General features: G+C 36.3%; 1 protein-coding gene across 1 annotated transcript in view; it reads right to left on the bottom strand.

The window, feature by feature from the left end:
- Positions 1-21,434, bottom strand: part of LOC144973369 (ribonuclease Z, mitochondrial-like) — a 31,414-nt gene that overhangs the window by 9,789 nt on the left and 191 nt on the right. The window contains exons 2-14 of the mRNA XM_078915708.1: positions 20,726-21,000; positions 19,887-19,940; positions 18,771-18,859; positions 16,082-16,224; positions 15,017-15,071; positions 13,571-13,678; positions 12,608-12,690; positions 10,913-10,971; positions 10,044-10,159; positions 9,011-9,170; positions 3,414-3,659; positions 2,711-2,811; positions 987-1,089 (exon numbers count right to left, since the gene is read on the bottom strand). Coding sequence (XP_078771834.1) covers positions 987-1,089; positions 2,711-2,811; positions 3,414-3,659; positions 9,011-9,170; positions 10,044-10,159; positions 10,913-10,971; positions 12,608-12,690; positions 13,571-13,678; positions 15,017-15,071; positions 16,082-16,224; positions 18,771-18,859; positions 19,887-19,940; positions 20,726-21,000 — 1,592 coding nt within the window. The remainder of the gene's footprint in view (positions 1-986; positions 1,090-2,710; positions 2,812-3,413; positions 3,660-9,010; positions 9,171-10,043; positions 10,160-10,912; positions 10,972-12,607; positions 12,691-13,570; positions 13,679-15,016; positions 15,072-16,081; positions 16,225-18,770; positions 18,860-19,886; positions 19,941-20,725; positions 21,001-21,434) is intronic.

Here is a 21,434-nt window from a genome sequence, read left to right as displayed (position 1 = left end):
TCTGCATTGCTTTCAACCTAAGAAGACAGCGTGGCTCAGCGGTACAGTCTTTGCTTCATAAACAAAAGGTACTGAGTTTGATCACCTGCCACGCTGTGCAGACTTGAGCAAGTCACAGCACCCTAGCTCACTTTGCAGCACTGCACTGCGACTCACGCCTGAGTTATTCCAATCTTCCCTTGGAATAGACCCTAAAGACAAATTTCCCCATTAGGATGAAAAAAGGTAATTTTTATTTTAAAAAATTTTTTTCTATTCTTCAGAGCTATTAGGCCCATGGAGCCGGAGTTTATACCGGTTTCTACAGCGTGAAACAGACAACAGCAATCGCTTGCTACCCTATAGACAGGACGCTAATCTATTGCAAAGTACTTTCTGCCAGATCTAATAGTCCCAGAAACCCAATCACTTCTGGGTCGACAGAGGGGTCAGAAAAAAAATCTCAACTTCATCGAGGATCGAGCACATTCCCTTTGTGTATGAAGCGCGCATTCTACCAACTGAGCTATTGGGACCCCCTAAATGAGTCAGAACATCTTGAATAAACTTAAACCTTGTAGTTCATCACAATGACAAATAGGACCAAGATTTCAATGCATTACAGGGATAGTAAAAAAAAAATAAATTTTAATTGAATAATTAATAGATTTTATATAGCGTAATATGCACTAAACGCACTTAAGAGCGCTACACAGTAGAGTTTATTGTGCTATGTTTAAAAGACAATTTACGTAACAGAACTGGAGAAGTCAAAACTCAAGACCAAATTCAAACAACTGGATTTCTTTGTCAAGAAAAAAAAAAAAAGATGATAATATCCCCTAACAGACATCATGTCGTACATCCTACATGTTAAGTGTTGCTGTTGCCTTAGGACCCCTTGCAAAGCGCTTTGAGCACATTCAGTGGATACTGCTCTATATAAACGCTCAAATGCTCTCGACGTGTCCATGGTGGTAAGTGGGTGCTTGGTTGTTATTCCTTACCTTAGATGAACAACAATACAACTCTGTGCCCTGATTCTGTTGGGCTCTGAAGAGCCCGTTCCTAAAAACACAACTTTCGGGAGGGGGTGACTTGCCTCTGGGACTACGAAAGAGAAGAACGAAAAAAAAAAAAAAATGAATAGAGATTTTGGAACTCTCATAGCTTGTAATGGAAAGATATGTTCATTAAACATCGGAACAACAATTATTCGTATTTTACAGTTGGGTCGTCAAAGCGAACTCTCTCTAAAACATTTAATGATGATAAAATTGGATGATTATTTTCATCAAAATCAACACATTGGAGCATTTATATAACACAACATCCACTAAATGTGCTCAAAGTGCTTTACAATTCTTTCCCAACCTAAACTCAATTTTCAAAATGTTTATATGTTTGTTTGTTGCTTTAGGTCTCTTCCAACACAATTGAGGTTATATGAGAGACCGCTGAAACAAAAAAACAAGCAATCTAACAAAAATAGTACAAATGTCAATCAAAATCATAACCTAAAGATATCATAAGCTAAATTATAAATAACCAAGAACAAACAGGCAGAGGATTTACAGGAAAAAAAATATCCCCTGTCAAAAATACAATCACAAACCAAAGAAGCAGGATAGGCTAGTAAAGAGAAGAAGAAACGACATCACTATCGGATCGTACACCCATGCGAACATCATAGGTATATGATTCAAGGGTGATGCTCCCATCCAACCACCCGCAAAATGTTTATATGTGATCTTGTGGTATGACACTCGCTTTCGGATAGGAAGGTCCTGGGTTCAAGCCTCACTCGGCGCATAGTTGAGTCCTTGAAAAAGGCTCTTCACTCACATTCTCTAAAAATACTCAGGTGTAAAATTAGTACCAGGCTGGTAACACCGTTGCTCTGCCCCCAAAAAAAAATAATAATATTGCATAACAAGCGACATGTCTCGCTCTAAATGTTAAGTGTTGCTTTGGCCTTGGGACCCCTTGTAAAACGCTTTGAGACTTTGAGTGGATATTGCATTATATAAAAACTCTCATTTTTTTAATATTTGACTTGAGTTGACTTTCCCTGATTGATGTTGCCTATTTGAAATTCAAACAGAAATTTTTGTTGCTGTAAATTCTTTCTGTAGTTTGAATCAGACACTGATAATTCACCAAATCAAACCATGCAGGAGCCATACTCTGTATCACTCAAAGAAAAAAAGAAACAATTTTGCCACGACATAAGATATCGTTCGTTACCTAGGCATTCCATGAAGGAATATTATAGATAATCCATCAAACAAGATGTCAACAGGAATCACCCACCTATGTTGTCCAACTGAGCAAATAGGGGGTTAATAATCTTGCCCAAGGAAAAAACAAAACAAAAGTGCCTAAAGCGGGGCTAGAACCCGGGACCTTCCAGGTCACAGTGCAATGTCATTACCACTCTGCCATTTCGCCCCCCTGTCACACAAAGATCGATAATAATAATAATAATAATAATAATAATAATAATAATAATAATAATAATAATAATAATAATAATAATACTCATAATAATAATAATGCTGATTGAAAACTTATATAGCGCTATAATTCCAAGACATCAGACTCCAAGCGCTTATCGATAATAAAAGAAACTTGGAATAGTATCCGTCTAACACCAGCATGGTTTGAGTCTGATGCCAATTCAATGAGGAATATTGATCATCATGTTCATCACAAGTAAAGCTGTATCTACCATGTTCTGTTCTGCTCTTCAACTTGTCTAGTTCATCTTTAACTTCTGGAATTTCCAACAGCTCTGTCTGCAAGGTCCCTACATCAATGTCATCTGTTTCACTGTTAAGGAAGACAATAATAATAATAATAATAATAATAATAATAATAATAATAATAATAATAATAATAACGATGATGATGATGAAAATAATAATAATAATAATAATAATAATAATAATAATAATAATAATAATAATAATAATAATAATAATAATAATAATAAATATTATAATAATAATAATAATAATAATAATAATAATAATAATAATAATATAATAATAATAATAATAATAATAATAATAATAATAATAATAATAATAATAATAGTAATGATAATAATAAATATAATAATAATACCAATAATAATAATACCAATAATAATAATACAATAATAATAATAATAATAATAATAATAATAATAATAATAATAAATAATAATAATAATAATAATAATAATAATTTATTTTAATTTTCGTTCATTACTACATATAGTGAGATGCTATTCTTTGGTTCGGAAAATCTAGAGATTGGGGGCCATTGACAGAAAACTGACAATAAAGTTGACCGAGCAAATTATTATCAAGGCTGCATCTCACCAGCTACTAATGACGTATTGCCAAAAACATCTTCAAACTGCACAGCACAATCCTAACAAAACTTACACATAAAAACCTGGATTTTTTCCTCGAAGAGTGTACACAAGACCTGAGCAAGCTTTCCTTACAACCCCTCGTCTTGAACTGCCTTGAGACTGATCGTCTTCGGGTCCATTTTGTACGACTTGAGGCAGGAGAGGAAAGACTTGAGAGTTGACGACATTCAGCTGTGCCTGGTGCGTCCGGACGCGTGACAGATCTGCTGGGCTGGAATCCTCGTTGATGACCAAGTGGTCAGTTTCTTCACCAAAACTATATGAAATAATGTAAACGTTAAACTTGAGATTCTATATAACGCAAAATCCACACAAAAAATGCTCAAAGCACTTTACAAAGGGTCCCTGACCAACAGCAACACGTAACATGTAGAACGAGACATGACGATTATTAGGCGATAATACAATTTTTTTTTCCGACACAGACAACGCTGTTAATGGTCCGGTACTCATTTTACACCTGAGTAGTGTGAGAGAATGTGAGTAAAGAGCCTTTTTCAAAGATTCAACTAAGCACCGAGCGAGGCTCAAACCCAAGACCTTACGATCGGAAAGTGAGTGTCATACCACAAGACCACATGAAGCTCAAAGAAATAAATAAGAATAGTCACATGGAATGGTAGCTTTACTTAACAAAGACAGATAATGTGGACGTTTTGGATTTCCCCTTGGTCAACAATACACGATGAATCAAACACAAAAGACTTACTTACTTATACGAATCAACGAACCCCGTGTGGTGTCCGGGGTCCCTCAACTGAGAGGGTCAAGAATAGCCCAACGCCAAGCCAGCGTGTCGTAAAAGGCGACTAATGGTGTGTGATTCCTCCATCTTTGAGTCACCTGGTCCTCCAGGTTGGGGGTTGGCAAAGGGTTAACACCCCTTTCCGTTAAACTCTAACCGTTACAGAAACACAGACAGACAAACCAATTCCTTTTTTTAGCTTGGGCGACCGAAGAGTTTCTGGAATATCAGAATTTATGAAGGACAACAGACAAAGCCGAAAGGACTCTGCTGACCCGATGACGTCTTCGCCAAACAAGCAGCTTCGAATTGCGTCGTGGAACGTTCGCACCATGTATGAAGCAGGAAAAAGCTCTCAAGTTGTGACTGAGATGAGAAGATACAGGCTGCATATACTTGGAGTAAGCGAAACCCACTGGATACAATCCGGACAGAAACACCTCAAGTCTGGGGAGAAGATTTATATTCAGGGAGAGGGGACGGGATTCATACACAGGGAGTAGGAATAATTCTAAGCAAGTTTGCCCAGAAGTCACTGAGAGGATGGGAACAATGCGAAGAAAGGATCATCATGGCGTCCTTTACAACACGGAGTAAGAAGATCAGCATGAACATTGTACAGATCTATGCCCCAACAAATGATGCAACAGATGAGGACAAAGATACATTTTATGGTCTGCTACAACAAGTCATTGACAAGTTGCCAAGGAAAGACATCAACATATTGATGGGAGATGCTAATGCAAAAGTGGGACAGGATAACGTAGGCTATGAAGGTATCATGGGACGTCATGGCATGGGAGAAATGAATGATAATGGTGAGAGATTTGCAAATTTCTGTGCATTCAACAGTTTGGTGATTGGAGGATCAGTGTTCCCCCATAAGAGGATCCACAAAGCAACTTGGGTCTCACCAGATGGTATGACAGAGAATCAGATTGATCATTTTTGTATCTCTCGTAGATTCAGACGTTCATTGGAAGATGTGACAGTACGGAGAGGGGCAGATGTTGGATCAGACCACCACCTGCTATTGGCAAAGCTTAAGCTCCGACTCAGAAAACACGGGGCCAGATCACATACAAGAAGAAAATTCGAGGTGAATGCACTTGATGGGGAAAAAAATGAGGAATTCAAACTACAATTGAGTAATAGATTCCAACCTCTTACTGAGCTCGAGGAGGACATAGATGTAGAGTCACATTGGGCAAAGATCAAGGAAGTCTACATAACAACTTGCCACGAGGTATTGGGGGTAAAGAAATCGGAACATAAAGAATGGATAAGTCCAACCACCTTGGACCTTATTGAAAAGAGGAGAACAAGGAAGGAACAAGTGAATGCAAGCCGAACAAGGGCTTCAAGACTGGATGCACAAGAGCAGTATCGAGCCATAGCTAAGGAAGTCAAAAGATCTGTGAAGAAAGACAAGGAAGCATTCATGAACAGACTTGCAGAGAAAGCAGAAGCAGCAGCGACTGGAGGACACATGAGGATCCTTTATCAAACTACCAAGACACTTGCTGGAAAATATGGGAAACCAGAGGTACCAGTCAAAGACAAAGATGGGAAAACTATTTTTGGAAAAGAGGCTCAATCTGAACGATGGAGGGAACATTTCAACTGCCTTCTGAACAGACCACCACCAGACAACCAGCCAGAAATTTTGCCTGCAAGGAATGAGCTACCAATTAGCTGTGATCCACCATCGATAGCAGAGATTGTGGGTGCCATTAACAAGATGAAAAGGGGGAAAGCTGCTGGACCAGACCAGATTCCACCGGAGGCTCTAAAAGTTGATGCGGAAAGAAATGCTGAGGCCCTGCACCCACTATTTGAGAGAATCTGGAATGACGGGATATTCCCAAAGGATTGGAAGGAAGGACATCTTATCAAGCTTCCAAAGAAAGGGACCTCAGTAATTGTAATAATTATCGAGGCATCACTCTTCTTTCTATCCCAGGAAAGGTTTTCAACCGTATTATTTTAGAGAGAATTAAGAATGCAACAGATGCTAAACTGCGGGACGAACAGGCAGGTTTTCGAAAAAACCGTTCAACCACCGACCAGATTGCCTCTCTGCGAGTCATAGTGGAACAGTCTATAGAATGGAACTCTCCTCTTATTGTCAACTTTCTGGATTACGAGAAGGCTTTCGACAGTATTGACAGAGCAACATTGTGGAAAATTCTGGCACATTATGGACTCCCTGAAAAGATAGTAAACCTCATTAAGGAGATGTATGAAGGATCAAGTTGCAGGGTTGTACATGAAGATCAGCTTACTGACAGCTTTGAAATTAAGACTGGTGTCAAGCAGGGATGCTTGCTCTCTCCATTCCTGTTCATCCTTGCCATTGATTGGCTAATGAAGGAAACCTCCAAAGGGAGAAGAAATGGGATACAGTGGACCCCCTGGACACAGTTGGATGATCTGGATTTTGCAGATGATCTGGCTCTTTTGTCCCACACCCAGGACCAGATGCAAGCAAAAACCACAATTATAAACAGCCTGTCGGAATCAATTGGTCTAAGAATTCACCCTGCAAAGTCAAAGGTCTTGAGGATAGGTACGCGTCAAAGGGAGCAGATCAAAGTTAAAGATCAGGAACTCGAAGATATAGACACTTTCTGCTATCTCGGAAGTATAATTGACAAGGATGGAGGCACGGAAGCAGAGGTGAAAGCACGAATAGGAAAGGCACAGGCTGCATTCACATCTTTGAACAGAGTTTGGAGAACTAAAGATATCTCCCTTCAACTAAAGCTAAGACTTTTCAACTCAAACGTGAAGTCTGTCCTACTGTATGGATGTGAAACTTGGAACGCATCACAGGCATGTATAAGGAGGGTACAGATTTTCGTAAACAGGTGCATGCGTAAGCTACTCAGAATAAAATGGATGGATAGAATAAAAAATGAAGAAGTATGGAAAAGAACACAACAGAAACCAGTGGGAGAGGATAGAGGAAGAAGACGATGGAGATGGATTGGACACACGCTTAGAAAGAATGACTCAACTATAACAAAGAAAGTATTGGACTGGAACCCTCAGGGCAGAAGATCAAGGGGAAGGCCACGAGGAACATGGAGAAGAATTAAAGAAGCTGATATACAGAGAAGTGGTAAGACCTGGAATGAGATAAAAAAGTTGGCTCAGGATAGAGAAGGATGGAAACTGTTTGTCTGTGGCCTATACCCTGACCCAGGGTGAAAAAGGCAATGATGATGATGACGAATCAACGACCAGCTGAGCTCTAGTGTAGAAGTTACACACGTCTTTTGTGGTGGGTTCAGGTTACCGATGCTTGGATTTGGTGGAAGGAATGTGAATCTCAGGTCTTGAAGAGGTTGACATTCGAGCAAGTGGTGTGTTACTCTTTCATCGGGGTGTTGACATAAGGAACAGAAAGGGGGTGTGTCTATTGTATTTTTGATTAAATGACTTTTATATGTTATGCGGTATGTGTTGTGTTCTCAGCTGAAAGATGATGTTTTGCTGGTGTTTTCTGAGCTTATTTAGGCTATCATTCTTTACAGGAGTAGTCATATTGGTAAACATACATTTACCAAACACGAAAGACAAATTCATGCATCGTACTTTGCTGACAAAGGGGAAAACCGAAACCTCCACATCGTCTATCTTTGTTTAACAAATTAAAGCCTCCATTCCAGTTGTATATAGATAGTATGAAGTTGCTTTTTGATATCCGCGTTTCTGAGTAATTCTCACTAAACTATATTAACCAGACTATAAACGTTCAAGGTTACACATAGTTTTGTGTGGTGGTCCGTTATAATTCTGGATGGCAATGTTGTGAGCTTCTTAGCCAAGCGCATACTATTTATAGGACATAAATAAAACGAAATTTAAGAGGTTAGTTCTCTACCCAAATCCAGTTTGCCCTTTGACCGCTTTTTGAAGTGACTGGCAGCAGTGACAATGTTAGCAATCAAGGAAGTCAAATTGATAAAAATCAGTTGACATTTTGTAGGTGTCACAAAGAGATGCAGAGGTTGTAATTGCTGAGTTACAGGAAAAATAAAAATATATCCATTAATATATCCATTGTTGCCTAAATGGACTTTTAAACTTAAACTTGAGCTTTTGTAAAGCGCAATATCCACAAAACATGCTCAAAGCGATTTACAAGAGGACCCCAACCAACAGCAACACTTAACATGTAGGGACAAAACCCAGGACCTTCCAATCCGAAGGCAAGTGTCATAGCACTAGACCAGATAACCACACAACATAGAATTATCTCCTTCAATTCCTTGTATTCATCCTCACGGGATATTTTTCTTTAAGATTTATCTCAAGAGAAGGTTGAAAAAAACAACAAAATTTTGAATTTTAAAATCTGAACTTTTCCCCTCCCCCAAAAGCGATAAATACTAAAACCTATTAATCTGGTTTATTGAAACAATAAGAAATTAAAGAATAAAGAGCCTTTTCCAAGGACTCATCAATGCACTGGTTGGGACAAAACCCGGGACCTTCAAAAAAATCCAGCAAAGAAAAGAAATGGCAAATTTGTAAACGGCGGAGTGTGATAATAAAATGAAGAAATAAAACATAGAATTCACTTTATTCATCCTCAATAGGGAAATTTGTAATTCGGATCCATTCCAAAGGATGACTGGAATGACGCGGATATCATCTGCAGTGCAGCATTCAAAAATGAACTAGGGCGAGGTGACTTGATCACGACCAGGTAGTCGAGCTCGGTACCTTTCAGGCACGAAGCAAAGACCGTACGGCTGAGACATACTGCCCTATGCTAGAATCTTGTTGTAGTCCAGTGGAAGAAATAAAAACAGATGCAGTGACAGTGTCTGATTTCCCTGATTGAAGTTTACCTTTGCATCCAGTCTTGATAGGTCTGACAGTTGAAGATGGTTGAAGGGGTCATGTGGACAATTATAGACAGAGGGTCTTCCTGGCTGTCGCCTCGGAAAGCGTTGAGCTGGTCGCTGTTTTCAAGGGCTTGGAAATATTTCTCACTTGGGCATTCGACCACTGTTGTAGAGAAAATAATATTTGAATATGGGTTAGTAAAATTCAGAGAGAGAGAGAGAGAGAGAGAGAGAGAGAGAGAGAGAGAGAGAGAGAGAGAGAGGAGAGACGTGAGTGTGTGTGTGGGAGGGGGGAGGGGAAGAGAAGGGCAGTGAGATAGAGAAACGGAGAGAGTCAAGGTGGAAGAGAATGGGGATCGAGTTGAAATTGACATGTCTAAAAAGAAAGTAGAAGAGAAGGAGCACTCGAGTGTAATGGTAGCACTATGCCGTAAATCAGAAGGTCTGAGTTCATCCCAGCAGTAGCACTGATATTTTAGGATTGTTTTTTCTCAATTTTTCTCTCCTTTGTCTGGTAAATTTCATACACACTTGGTTCGATCTTTAAATCTACACCGGTGCCTGCCTCCTTAATTTCTTAATTTGATATAAGCTATTTTCTAGCTCACATGTTTCTTCTTATGCTTTAGTAATGGTAATAATTTCATAAATAGTCATAAATTTTACTTCATAAGTCCCGTATTAAATTTTAATCAAACTACTATTTCTAATCAAATGTTACTACTTTATTAACGATAATGGGAATATATTAATATAAAGATATCATAATATATTAAAAAATAATTAAATAATAATCAAAATATATTTATATAATAATAAATTGTATAATTATTAAATAATAATAATAATAATAATAATAATAATAATAATAATAATAATAATAATAATAATAATAATAATAATAATAATAATAATAATAATAATAATAATAATATATCACACCACAATGAATAAGTCACAAATTTCTTGATCACTTTGACAGAGCTAGCGATTCAGTGTTTCATTAGCAAATACCTTAAAGACGTGAAATTCTCACCTAGGAATGAGTTATGACTATTCAATGGCATATCTGTAACTTGTTCTGGTAAAACGACCGTCCCATCAGGCAGTGTTACAGGATTTCCTCTCTGAAGCTCTCCAACCATTGGCCCCCTGCCAGACGATGACAAAAATTGTTTCTAAAATATGACCAGGCATGGCTTACAACAAGACAAAGTATAATTTGAGGAAGAAAAATAATCTTTGGGGATAGCTCAAATAAGTCGTATGGGAAGGTGACTTTTTATGATAAAGGGAAAAGAACTTTATCATTTTTCAAATAGAATCCCTCAAGCAACAAATATTTCCCCAAATATAGGACAGTGTGGCTCAACGGTACGGTCTTTGCTTCGTACCCAAAAGGTGCCGAGCTCGAATACCAGCTGTGTTGTGTGACCTTTAGCAAGTCACCTCGCCTTAGCTCAGTTTGCTGCGCTGCACTGTGGCTGACACCTGGATTATTCCAGTCTTCTCTTGGAATACACCCTAATGAAAATTTCCCCTTAGGATTGAACAAAGGGAATTTTATTTTATTTTTATTTAATTATTAAAACATAGTGATTCATAACAGGAGCTAAAGGTATATGAAAAAAATGAATTATGAAGACGATAGTCTATTGCAAAGTACTCTCTGCCACATCTTACAAATCCAGCTACCCAATCACTGCTGGGTGGACAGGAGGTCATAAAAAAATAGCTTTATCCAGGATCAACCATGCCCCTTTGTGCATGAAGCAAGTGCTCTACCAACTGAGTTATTGGGACTTCCAACTATTACTTTCGACGATCCTAATTTGACACAACCATTCATTAGAAAAAATCTAAATCAATCAATGCAACTACAAAAATGACAGAACAACAACTAACATAGTAATACCAGCATCCACGCATTTTGCAACGTTGATTTTAGGCAGCGTAGGTTTTGCCTGAAATGAAAAAAAAATAAAATTTTAATGTGGAAACAAGTAAGTTTTGAACAAAAACATCTTCAAAACTAAACAATTATAACAATATTTAACCATCAATGATTCTCTCGTTCTTCAGTCAAGAATTAAGGCAATAACATACAATTCTTACTCTTTATTTTTTGGGATTCCAGACGTTTTCACAATCAATGCATTAGCTTGTAAGTGCGTGCTGGTTACAAAGTTCGATTCCAAAATTCATACGTGTAAGAAATCTTTTATTCTGCCCTTCAATCTATTCCAATTTCACTATCTATGAATAAAATACATTTTAAAAAAACCAAAACACTTATGTGATACGTCTCTTTCTTTTGTAAATCTAATTTTAGCTCAATTTAACGTTGGATGATCTGACATTACAAATCATTAATCATCGTTGCACCTTAGTTTTATGGGGAGGGTTAGTATAATAATAATGGTAGTTCCATGTGGAAAATGAATGTAAACGTTGCTTCTCCAAGCTCAAAGAAATAAATAACAATGTGAAATTGAATGCAAGCTTCAATTTAATATACAAAAACAGATAAAATGGACGTTTCAGGTTTCCCCTGTATCAACAAAACAGGATAAATGAAACACTACAGACGAATGAGATAATGTGGTAGTGGTGTTGTAAACAACAATGGAGAATGAAGAAAGACAGGGCAAGACTTGTCGAAATAAACAAAGGGAAATATTCTCTATCGTCTATTTCAACGAAATGCGATGAAAGATCACTATCCAATTGTCCAGAGAAGTGTTGTTGATTTAGTAGCATAAGGTGTATTATTCAAATTCCAACATACATCTACCAATTATGATTAAAGATGATTTACAAGAATAGAATTATTTCTCATATTTATTTTATTTTTTTCTAAAAAGCATTCATGTCTGCCTCCCTTTCATAAAATGATCTCTATCAGGGCCTGGGCAAAACAAGTCACCTCATCTTTCCATATTTCTATTGTTCTATTGTTCCTTTAGAACGCTTTATAACCAAAGTAATGTCATTCAGTTTGACTTGATGATGTATGTGCTATTCTACAAAATTATAATTTCCAGCCATTTTTCTAGAAAATTTTAGTGAAAAAATTCCGAATCCAGAAGAAAAATTCGGAATTTGGCCATTTTTGTCTTTTATAAATCTGTTTAATGGGATTCACTCTGTATAGGTGGCAAGTCAGACCACAGCGATGGAGGAGACATAGCCTAACACTGACCTAAATGAAAGGTAAAATAAACATGGCGACGACCACCAAAAGAAAACAAATCGTGAGTTAGTTGTATTCAATAATTCAACCACGGGATCCTTGAGCACTAACAAAGACAACTCACTAGATGTTGCACTAATCTAAAAACGAAGTAAAAAACAACCCTAGTGTCAGGCTAGAAGTTCACAAAGGTCACAGTCTGACCCACCCGTCACCCACACCGAAGCCTGAAAAATAAATATGTCTCATTACACTTTACACTGTGTCGTTGTGTCGGGATTGCTTTATCATTTTGAAAAATTATGTATATATAATGTGTTCATTGCTTTAAATTCTAGATCTAAATCTTTTTTTCCAGTCAATATGGCTTTTCTTCACCCGTTTAGCTCTAAAACACCAACACTCACAGTGCACAAGTATGCATAGGCTTGATCATTGCTGCCTTCACTCGCACCAGCTTCTTCTTTGGATATGTCTGAATCTGCTGTACCTGTTGAAATAGGTCATGGCATTAGTATCAATATCAAGGTGAAGAAAATTATCAAAGTGACAAAATAGGGAGCAGATAAATAATTTTTTTTTTTTTTTCTAACTTGAGCCTTTATATATATCGCAAGAGGTCCCTGGTCAACAGCAAAATGTAATATGAAGGACAGGAAAGGACGCCTGTTGGGTGATATTACAATTTATTTTCGGACAGAGACATCGCTGTTAACAGCCAGGTAAGAGAGAATGTGAGTAAATAGCTTGTTCCAAGGACTTAACTATGTGCCGAGCGAGGCTCGAACCCAGGACCTTCCAATCTGAAAACGAGTGTCATACAAGACCACATAGCCGCATGATAAAGATCTGAAAAAGTGTGTATTATGAAATAGTGTCAGACAAAGCAAGATAGAAAAAGAAAAGAAAAAAACCATCTAAAAAAGTCGGCCTGTCTCGACTCTCAAGGCAGGCGGATGTTTTGGGATGAGTGTTTTTTTTTTAATTGTTTTTTTGTTTTATTCTTTCTTGCTTAATCTGACTGGGGGTCCCGATAGCTTAGCTGGTAGAGCACTCACAAAGGGACCATGATCGATCCTGGGTGCAGTCGAGATTTTTTCGGACTCCACCCAGCAGTGATTGGGTAGCTGGGTCTGTTTGACCAACCCCTTTCAAGGCACATGACTCCAGTTAAAAGTACTTCTTCCCCAGTTCAGCAAGTAATTGGAAAATATACTGAGGGTTTATAACATACTGAATTCCGTAAATATACAGAAAATTGGCAAACTTTAATAAAATGACCAAAAAAAATGGAATCATCTTATTTTCCTTTCAAATAAAAGAGTGCATGACAACGGCTGTTTGATTCTTAGGATTAATTGAACGCTTACTTGTGGCTGTTGTTTCACAATTTGAGATTGCTTGATTCTGGGATTTTGAATTCAACAAAACTGGAGATATCTTGATGGCAAAATCTTCAAATGCCCCCTCTTTTTTCACTGGAGACCAAAAGAAAAGAATGAAAATCGTTGTTCATGATTATACAGAATAGAATAAAATATGTAAATGATGTGCCAATTATATTTGTAAGAATTAAAGAATTTTACTGATATTTGCCAAGATTTTATAATTTTAAATTTAAAAAACGACTCATAAAATTTAGGAATTTTAATTAAAAATTGAGCTTTTATGCAGCGCAACATCCACTAAATATGCTCAAAAAGCTTAACAAGGGGTGTCTGGCCAACAGCAAAACTTAATATGATGCCTGTTGGGCAATATTACAATTTTTTTCGGACAAGAACAACGCGGTTAACTGCTAGATACTCATTTTACACCTGAGTAAAGTGAGAGAATCTGAGTAAAGTGCCTTTTCCCAGGACTCAACTATACGCCGAGCTAGGTTCGAACCCAGACCGCTGTCATACCACAAAACTACATAGCTGCACGAGAAATCTGCCGAGAGATTGGAAAAAGATAAGCAAATCAACACATTTTTAGGTATCATAGAATTGATGGTTCGTGAGTTACTACAAATTAGCCAATCAGAAAATTTCCAACCCGTTCTGTCCCTTTGACCATTTATTTCCAGTCATCGAAAAGGCCTGACAAACATTCCGTCTTTCCAAAGCTACCATTAGTCCATGCAAGCGGACAAATAGATAAATCCCACAGTTAGTGAGTATTTATCACAATATTTTCTAATACTGAAGAAGGAATTGCATCACAACACTTGAAGACACTAGGCACTTTTTTCAAAAGAGTGTCTGTGTTTCAAATTGTGAGTGATGTTCAGATCTGTGGGCTGTGTTTCGGGCAATAGGCGAGTACTTAACTTAAAGTGGCTACAGATTATCGGTTCACAGTCATCAGACGGCAGGCATCCTGGGCAAAATGTTACAGTGCATGACATAATCAGTCGGATGGTGAAAAGGTTTGAACTGAGATATTGCCAGGTTTAGTTAGAAGGTCATTTTTTATCAAAATGAGTTTTTATCATAAATGATTAAATCAACCCTTCAGGGAATATCAAAGCTTAATTTCACTTCTAAATATTTCTTACAGCTGGTCAAGTTGAAAGAGTATGAAATTTGCGAAAAGTTGCTGGATACCTTTCCCATACATCTGACCATAACTTCATGAAAAATCACCCAATTTATTTCAAATAAACAGCAAATTCTTTCAAAAATGCACCAAAAAAAATGCAAATCCAAAATGTTCACGTTCCAATTGATTATGTCATGCACTGACACAAATATACTTCAGTATAAATTTTTCACTTGATTTAAGGTCAATACAAGGCAAGGTGTATTGATTCAGTAATCATCACAGCATACCTATGTCCATGTTTGACCGTTCTGCAAACTTTCTTGCCATCATTGTAAGTTTTTCCTGCAAAACAGGAAAAATAACAGATATTGAAAATGATCTGCTAAATAATCTTTAAACGAATAATGACAAAATATTCAGTATTAAAATATTATTATGTGTGTGTGTGTATATATATATATATATATATATATATATATATATATATATATATATATATATATATATATATATATATATATATATATATATATATATATATATATATATATATATATATATATATAACACAGTACTGTCATAACCTAAAAGAGCGGAATGTTAGGACAATCATATAACATAATCTAGAGAGCTAAATATTTTTCTGTTCCTTGTTTTAAGTTGCTAGTCAAAAAAAAATCATAAACCTGGGACATGCAAGGGCCATTTCCATACAATTATAGAAGTCATTCAGAACCGTTCGCCCCATGGAGCCAGAGTTTATCCCGGTTTCTATAGCGTGAAACGGACAATAACAATTGCTTGCAAAACTTTGGACAGGACGCTAGTCTATCGCAAAGTACTTTCCACCAGATCTATCAAACCCAGCTACCCAATCACTGTTGGGTGGACAGGGGGAGTTCAGAAAAAAAAAAAATCTCGACTGCACCCGGGATCGATCTCCATCCCTTTGTGTGTGAAGCGAGTGCTCTACCAACTGAGCTATCCGGACCCCCCTCCAAAGATAGAAACAATCCAATTTTATTCATTCTTTACAAATTTCTCTTCAGATTGTCATATTGGGACAGTTCAGATTGTTATATATCAGACAGTTGGCCGTCAAGCCAAAGTAGAAGTACTACTTCACCGTACTCTGGAAAAACCCATATTTTAAAATTTGGCCAGAAAACTCGTCCTTCAAATATCAATCGATTTTAAATGACCTTCATCTTGGAAAAAACTCTCAAACCCGGGACTGTGCCGAAGGGGTCATTTAAAATCGATCGATATTTGAATTTGAAGGACGAGTTTTCTGGCCAAATTTTTTAATTTGGGTTTTTCCAGAGTACTGCAGTAATGTAAAGAAAGCTTACGATTCCATCAGGTCCATACAAATTCAATTCTGGAAGATTTTCTTGTCTTTTACTGGTTTCCTTTTTCTCCAACTTTTGCTTTTGACGATTAAGAAAATTTCTGACCTCTGGATTTTTCTGACCCTCGACGAGCATCGCAATACCTGTTGAATGAAATGGAAAATATTCAGCTTTTGATTGGACAGTCATTATTTGCAAACATTGTTTGTATGACAGTTTTAGAGGTTTCATTCCAAGAAATAAGGCACATAGAACCCGAATTTGTCTTGCTTTCTATCGTATTATTATCAGCATTGAGGGTCCTGATAGCTCAGTTGGTAGAGCACTCACTTCACAAACAACAGGACTGAGATCAATACCAGCTGAAGTGGAGATATTTTTTTTGACTTCCCGGTTTAATAAGAAGCGATTGGGTAGTTAGATCTGTTAGATCTGGTGGAAAGAACTTTACAATAGACTTGTGTCCTATTGAAAGGGAAGCAAGCAATTGCTATTCTGTTGGTTTCATGCTATAAGAACAGGGATAAACTTCGGCTCCAAGGTCCTGAAGGACTATTACTCTGTGGTATGAAACAGAGAGTGTTAATAATAATAATAATAATAATAATAATAATAATAATAATAATAATAATAATAATAATAATAATAATAATAATAATAATAATAATAATAATAATAATTATTATTATTATTATTATTATTATTATTATTATTATTATTATTATTATTATTATTGTTATTATTATTATTATATCTTTATTTTCCATGAAGGCAATTTTTCATTTGGTTACAGCATATATATAATATACTCAAACAGACATAAATGAAACAAACAACAACAAAAACACACATACACACACACAAACTCACACTCACAGACTCACATTTAAAAGAGCTAAATAACAAAAAAAAAGCATTTTGTTTGTTGCCATCGGTGACTCAATAAATTCTTCTTTATCCCTCCATTTGAATTTGATTCAAATTGTTAGTTTAGCAATGCTTCAATACTTGCTCTATACATGGTACCATGCGGAAAGATGCAAGAACTCCATTCCATTTAGCCAGATACTCCGTCTAAGAATATCAAGAAACAACAATAATGAATTCGACCACACAGCAGAAGATCTAGTTAGACTTCTTCAGGGATTGCCGTTATTCTGAGAAAAATCACAGAAGACAATAAGAGAAACGTGATAACAATAATCAAATGTAATAGAAATATCAGTTTAATTTACAAAGACAGATGATTTGGACGATTAGGGTTCCACCTTTGTCAACAAAACATGAGGAATGAAAGACTTCACTAATGACTTTAAAACACCATCCTCTCATCTCTCATTTGTCTTTGGTGTTTCATTCATCGTGTTTTATTGACGAAAGGGAACCCGAAACATTCACTTCGCCTGTATTCGTAAATGAAATTGAAGCTTCTACTCCATCTTATTATTGCTATTTATTACCTTGAGCCTCAAGAAGCAACATGTTCAGTGCTCTGTTTTGTTTTAAAAGCCTAAATGATTAAGCACTTGACTACATTAAAAGCATGCTAGAAATATATGTACCAAATAGGAATTTACGATCCTTGACTGACAAAACGAAGCTTACTCATAGAAATAATTAAAATTATAAATTCTACGGCAACCGCTCCTTTACCCATATCGGGCCCCTTGTGTGGAATTACCTGCCCAGAAGGATAAGAGAAGCAAAATCTATTGATAGTTTTAAATCATTGTTTAAGCACTGCCTTTTTACCGTTACATTTCCGTGATTTTGATATGATATTACAAACAATGCTGCTATTGATATCACCGTGGTATACGTTTTATATATATGTAAATTTTGTATATTTATTTGTAACATGCATTGAGCACCACATAGTGATGAAAATGCGTGATATAAATGCCATGAATTATTATTATTATTATTATTATTATTATTATTATTATTATTATTATTATTATTATTATTATTATTATTATTATTATTATTATTATCATTATTATTTGCATGAAGAAGAACTTGTGAAATCACCAGAGAGTTTGTCGTGCAACCCAATAGAGATAGAATCCCAACAAATCAAAAGCCATATCCTGGTCCTTAAAAAGTAAGGGGAAAAATGAATATATAACAGCTTTTAAAAAAAAAGAACAAAATATCAAAAACAGAACGTTTCGGGCTCAAAACCCTTCTTCAATAACAAAAACAATATAAAAACGTGAATACATCACTAAATATCAAAACAGACGGCAGAGAAGTATAAAGGCACATCTTATCTTGTCCAAGAGTAATAGGATCTTGAAATGAAAACAAATTTTAAGCTTTCGCTTGGTAACTAAGTTGAGGAAAGGCTTTGAGTCCGAAGAAATTCGTATTTGGTATTAAATTGTTTTTCGAAACTGTTATATATAGATAGAATGCACTTGGCCAAGGAGTTCACAACATTGCCATCCGGAAGTATAACGGACCAACACACAAACTCTGTGTAACCATGAACTTTTATAGTCTGGTTAATACAGTTTAGTGAGAACAACTCACAAACGCGGATGGCAAAAACAATAACAAAGGCCTGAGTGACGTCATCTGCATACTATCTATATTAATTTTTGTTCATTATTTTTAACAGTCCACAGCTTCTAGCAGTATCCTCCTATCTTGGTCTTTTCACTTCTGATGAATAATTTCTACTCACCTAACAGCCCTCCTGTGTTTTTCCAATTTTTGTGAGTTATAAAAATGTTGTCAACACCGGAGATCTTTGCATTCGCTGACGATTTCAAGCTGAAAACCAATGTGAGAAAAAAACAGCTTTAAAATTAAAACCATGGACAGTTGACATAGATTTTTAAAATGATTTAATTGATAAATGCTTCAACAAACATACTACAGTTATTTGCAACTTGTTGAGGTAACAAATGATACAATAATATAAATAAGATAAAATTATCAAAACTAAAAAAACAAACAATAGAAGTAGGCATAAATGATACAAATTGGTTGTAAAGGAGCTTTTATTAACAGGATTATCTAGTCTTTCAAAGCCTACCATTTGAAAGTTTACAAAAGTGTTAACAATTGTATATTTTAAAAAGATTGTTATCATCCACCCCTGTACATGGCCAAATCATCATCTAATACTTTTATTTAACCTCTCTTCTGATTTCTGACTTTTTGTTTTTATACAAAGAATGTAATCACCCAAATTAACAGATTCATCATTATTACAAAGCTGCCAACCCACAAACCTGTAAACTGGGATAAAACATTTAAAAACCATTTTTACAATTTTTTTTCTTTTTCATGGAATCCAAAAGCAGAAAAATGTATTATCCAAATCTTGTTCGGTCAAGTAAAAAGGAGTGAATAACTACGTTACTATAAACAAGATTAAAACAATACAGTGAAATCCGCTTAAAGTCAACACTTTTAAAGACAACTTCTGCTTCAAGTCAACACCTCTTACTGGTCCTAAATTCCCTGTTCTCTATTATGAATTAATTAAAGTCTGCTTAAAGCCAACCAATCTTTCCCGTCCTGCATATTGTTAACTTTATCAGAATTCCACTGTATCTAAATTTCAAATTAAATGAGTAAAGTATAACTAAATCATCAAGTAGGAAAATAAAATCAGGAAAAACAGGAGTTCAGAAATTATGTGAGGATTTATCTAATCACAGACCTTAAAAAAAAATAATAGGAAAAATCCCAAAAAGTTACAATAGTTGACATCTCTGCTTCTTTACTATTTTTTTTCAACCGCCGAACCAGCGGTTAATCCTTCCACACCACCCTGTCATCCTCCACCTACCATTTATTCATGACTGTCAGTCTCTGACTTCCCTCCCCACAGTTGAACATATACCTGAAAATAGATAAACAGTAAGATGATAGAAGGAATATGATTAGATTGATGCTACTATGGAAAAATTTAGCAGAATCCAAGTAGTAGCTTCTAATGGTCTCACACTACTATGTTATGATGGTCTCTTCAGGTGGCAAAATTGCTGCTGTATTTCTGTTTAGTCACGACCTCTCCCGATAACCCATTACCCTCGAATAGATGCTCTGCTGTTTCAAGTTCCAAAACATGTACATGTGGGACAGGTGGAAAGTCCCCATTGATGAAGCGTTGCTGACGTTGAGCAGGTTCTCGATCTCAGCCGATTTGCCACTACCCAATGCCTCCTCTTGCTGGTTCAGAACCCTGCCAACTTCTCTTCCAGTTTAGAGGAGTCTACAACCCCACCCCCCTGGAGGAACCAAATTCGTCCACGTCAATTTCCTGTCCGAAGTCAGGTAAGCCAAGTATAAGGGTTGCTGGGACTTATTTCAGCTCGAAACAGTGGAACTTCCATTATGCGACTGAGAGGGGTGTCCCCAGTTTCCCTCTTAATAATCAATGAAGGCAAAATTTTGTCGGTGTACAAGACAATTGAGCTTTAAATTAAATTGATCTTTTATATGGCGCAATATCAACTAAATGTGCTCAAAGCGCTTTACAAGGAGAGACAACGCTGTTAACGGTCACATTACTCATTTTACACCTGAGTACGGTGAGAGAATGTGAGTAAACAGCGTTTTTTCCAAGGATGATCCTAAAGTGAGTGTCATACCACTAGACCACATAGCCACACAATTGATACCTACCTGGAGTATTCCGTTGTCAAAAGCAGGCATTTCGAAGTGCCTGGACCTCCAGTCCCTACCACCACCAAATTTATATTTGCTGGAACTTTCTGTTTGGAGGCCTTTTCACTGGCTGATCCGTCGCCACCTTTACCACCTTTGCCCTTTGTACTCATGATCTTTTGGTATAGCCTTGATGTCTGTGATTGACTTTTGAAATTGAAAAATATTTGGTGATTTCCAGTTTGCAGCTTGGACAGCAGAGGTTTGCTCTTTATTATAAAAGATTCACATGTCTGGAGAAACAATAATAAGGTGTGAATTATTTCTTCTCTTAACTCTTATTGTTTTTAAATTACTTCAGAGATGATCAAGTGCTTTTCAATTCAGTTTCAGAGTCTTAATCTTATAAGCTTATCCCTCCGTCATTAAATTTAAATCATCAAATTCATTAGCCATCCAAATCCACCAAATGAAAATGTTTTCAATTTCAACCTCCTTAGTCCTTAGCCTTAGCCAGCCTTACTTCGTCGCCATGCTATGACTATGGCAGTCAGCATATATATTATTTGGATCAACTCTCGAATTCTTGTTGATTTTTATTTCCATTTAAAAAAAAAAAAGAAATCAGATCAAGATAACCTGTCAAAACATAATGATGTTAAGTTAAAATTAAAAAGTGAATGAGGAATTGGATCTAACCGGTCCCTGTTTCTAGAAATGTTTTAAA

Source organism: Berghia stephanieae, chromosome 5 (genome assembly GCF_034508935.2).
Source record: "Berghia stephanieae isolate SIO BIC M18660-M18661 chromosome 5, UCSD_Bste_1.3, whole genome shotgun sequence".
In the NCBI taxonomy this organism is placed as follows: Eukaryota; Metazoa; Mollusca; class Gastropoda; order Nudibranchia; family Aeolidiidae; genus Berghia; species Berghia stephanieae.
The sequence above is the reverse complement of the archived record's forward strand: the minus strand, read 5'-3'. Positions and strand labels throughout refer to the sequence as shown.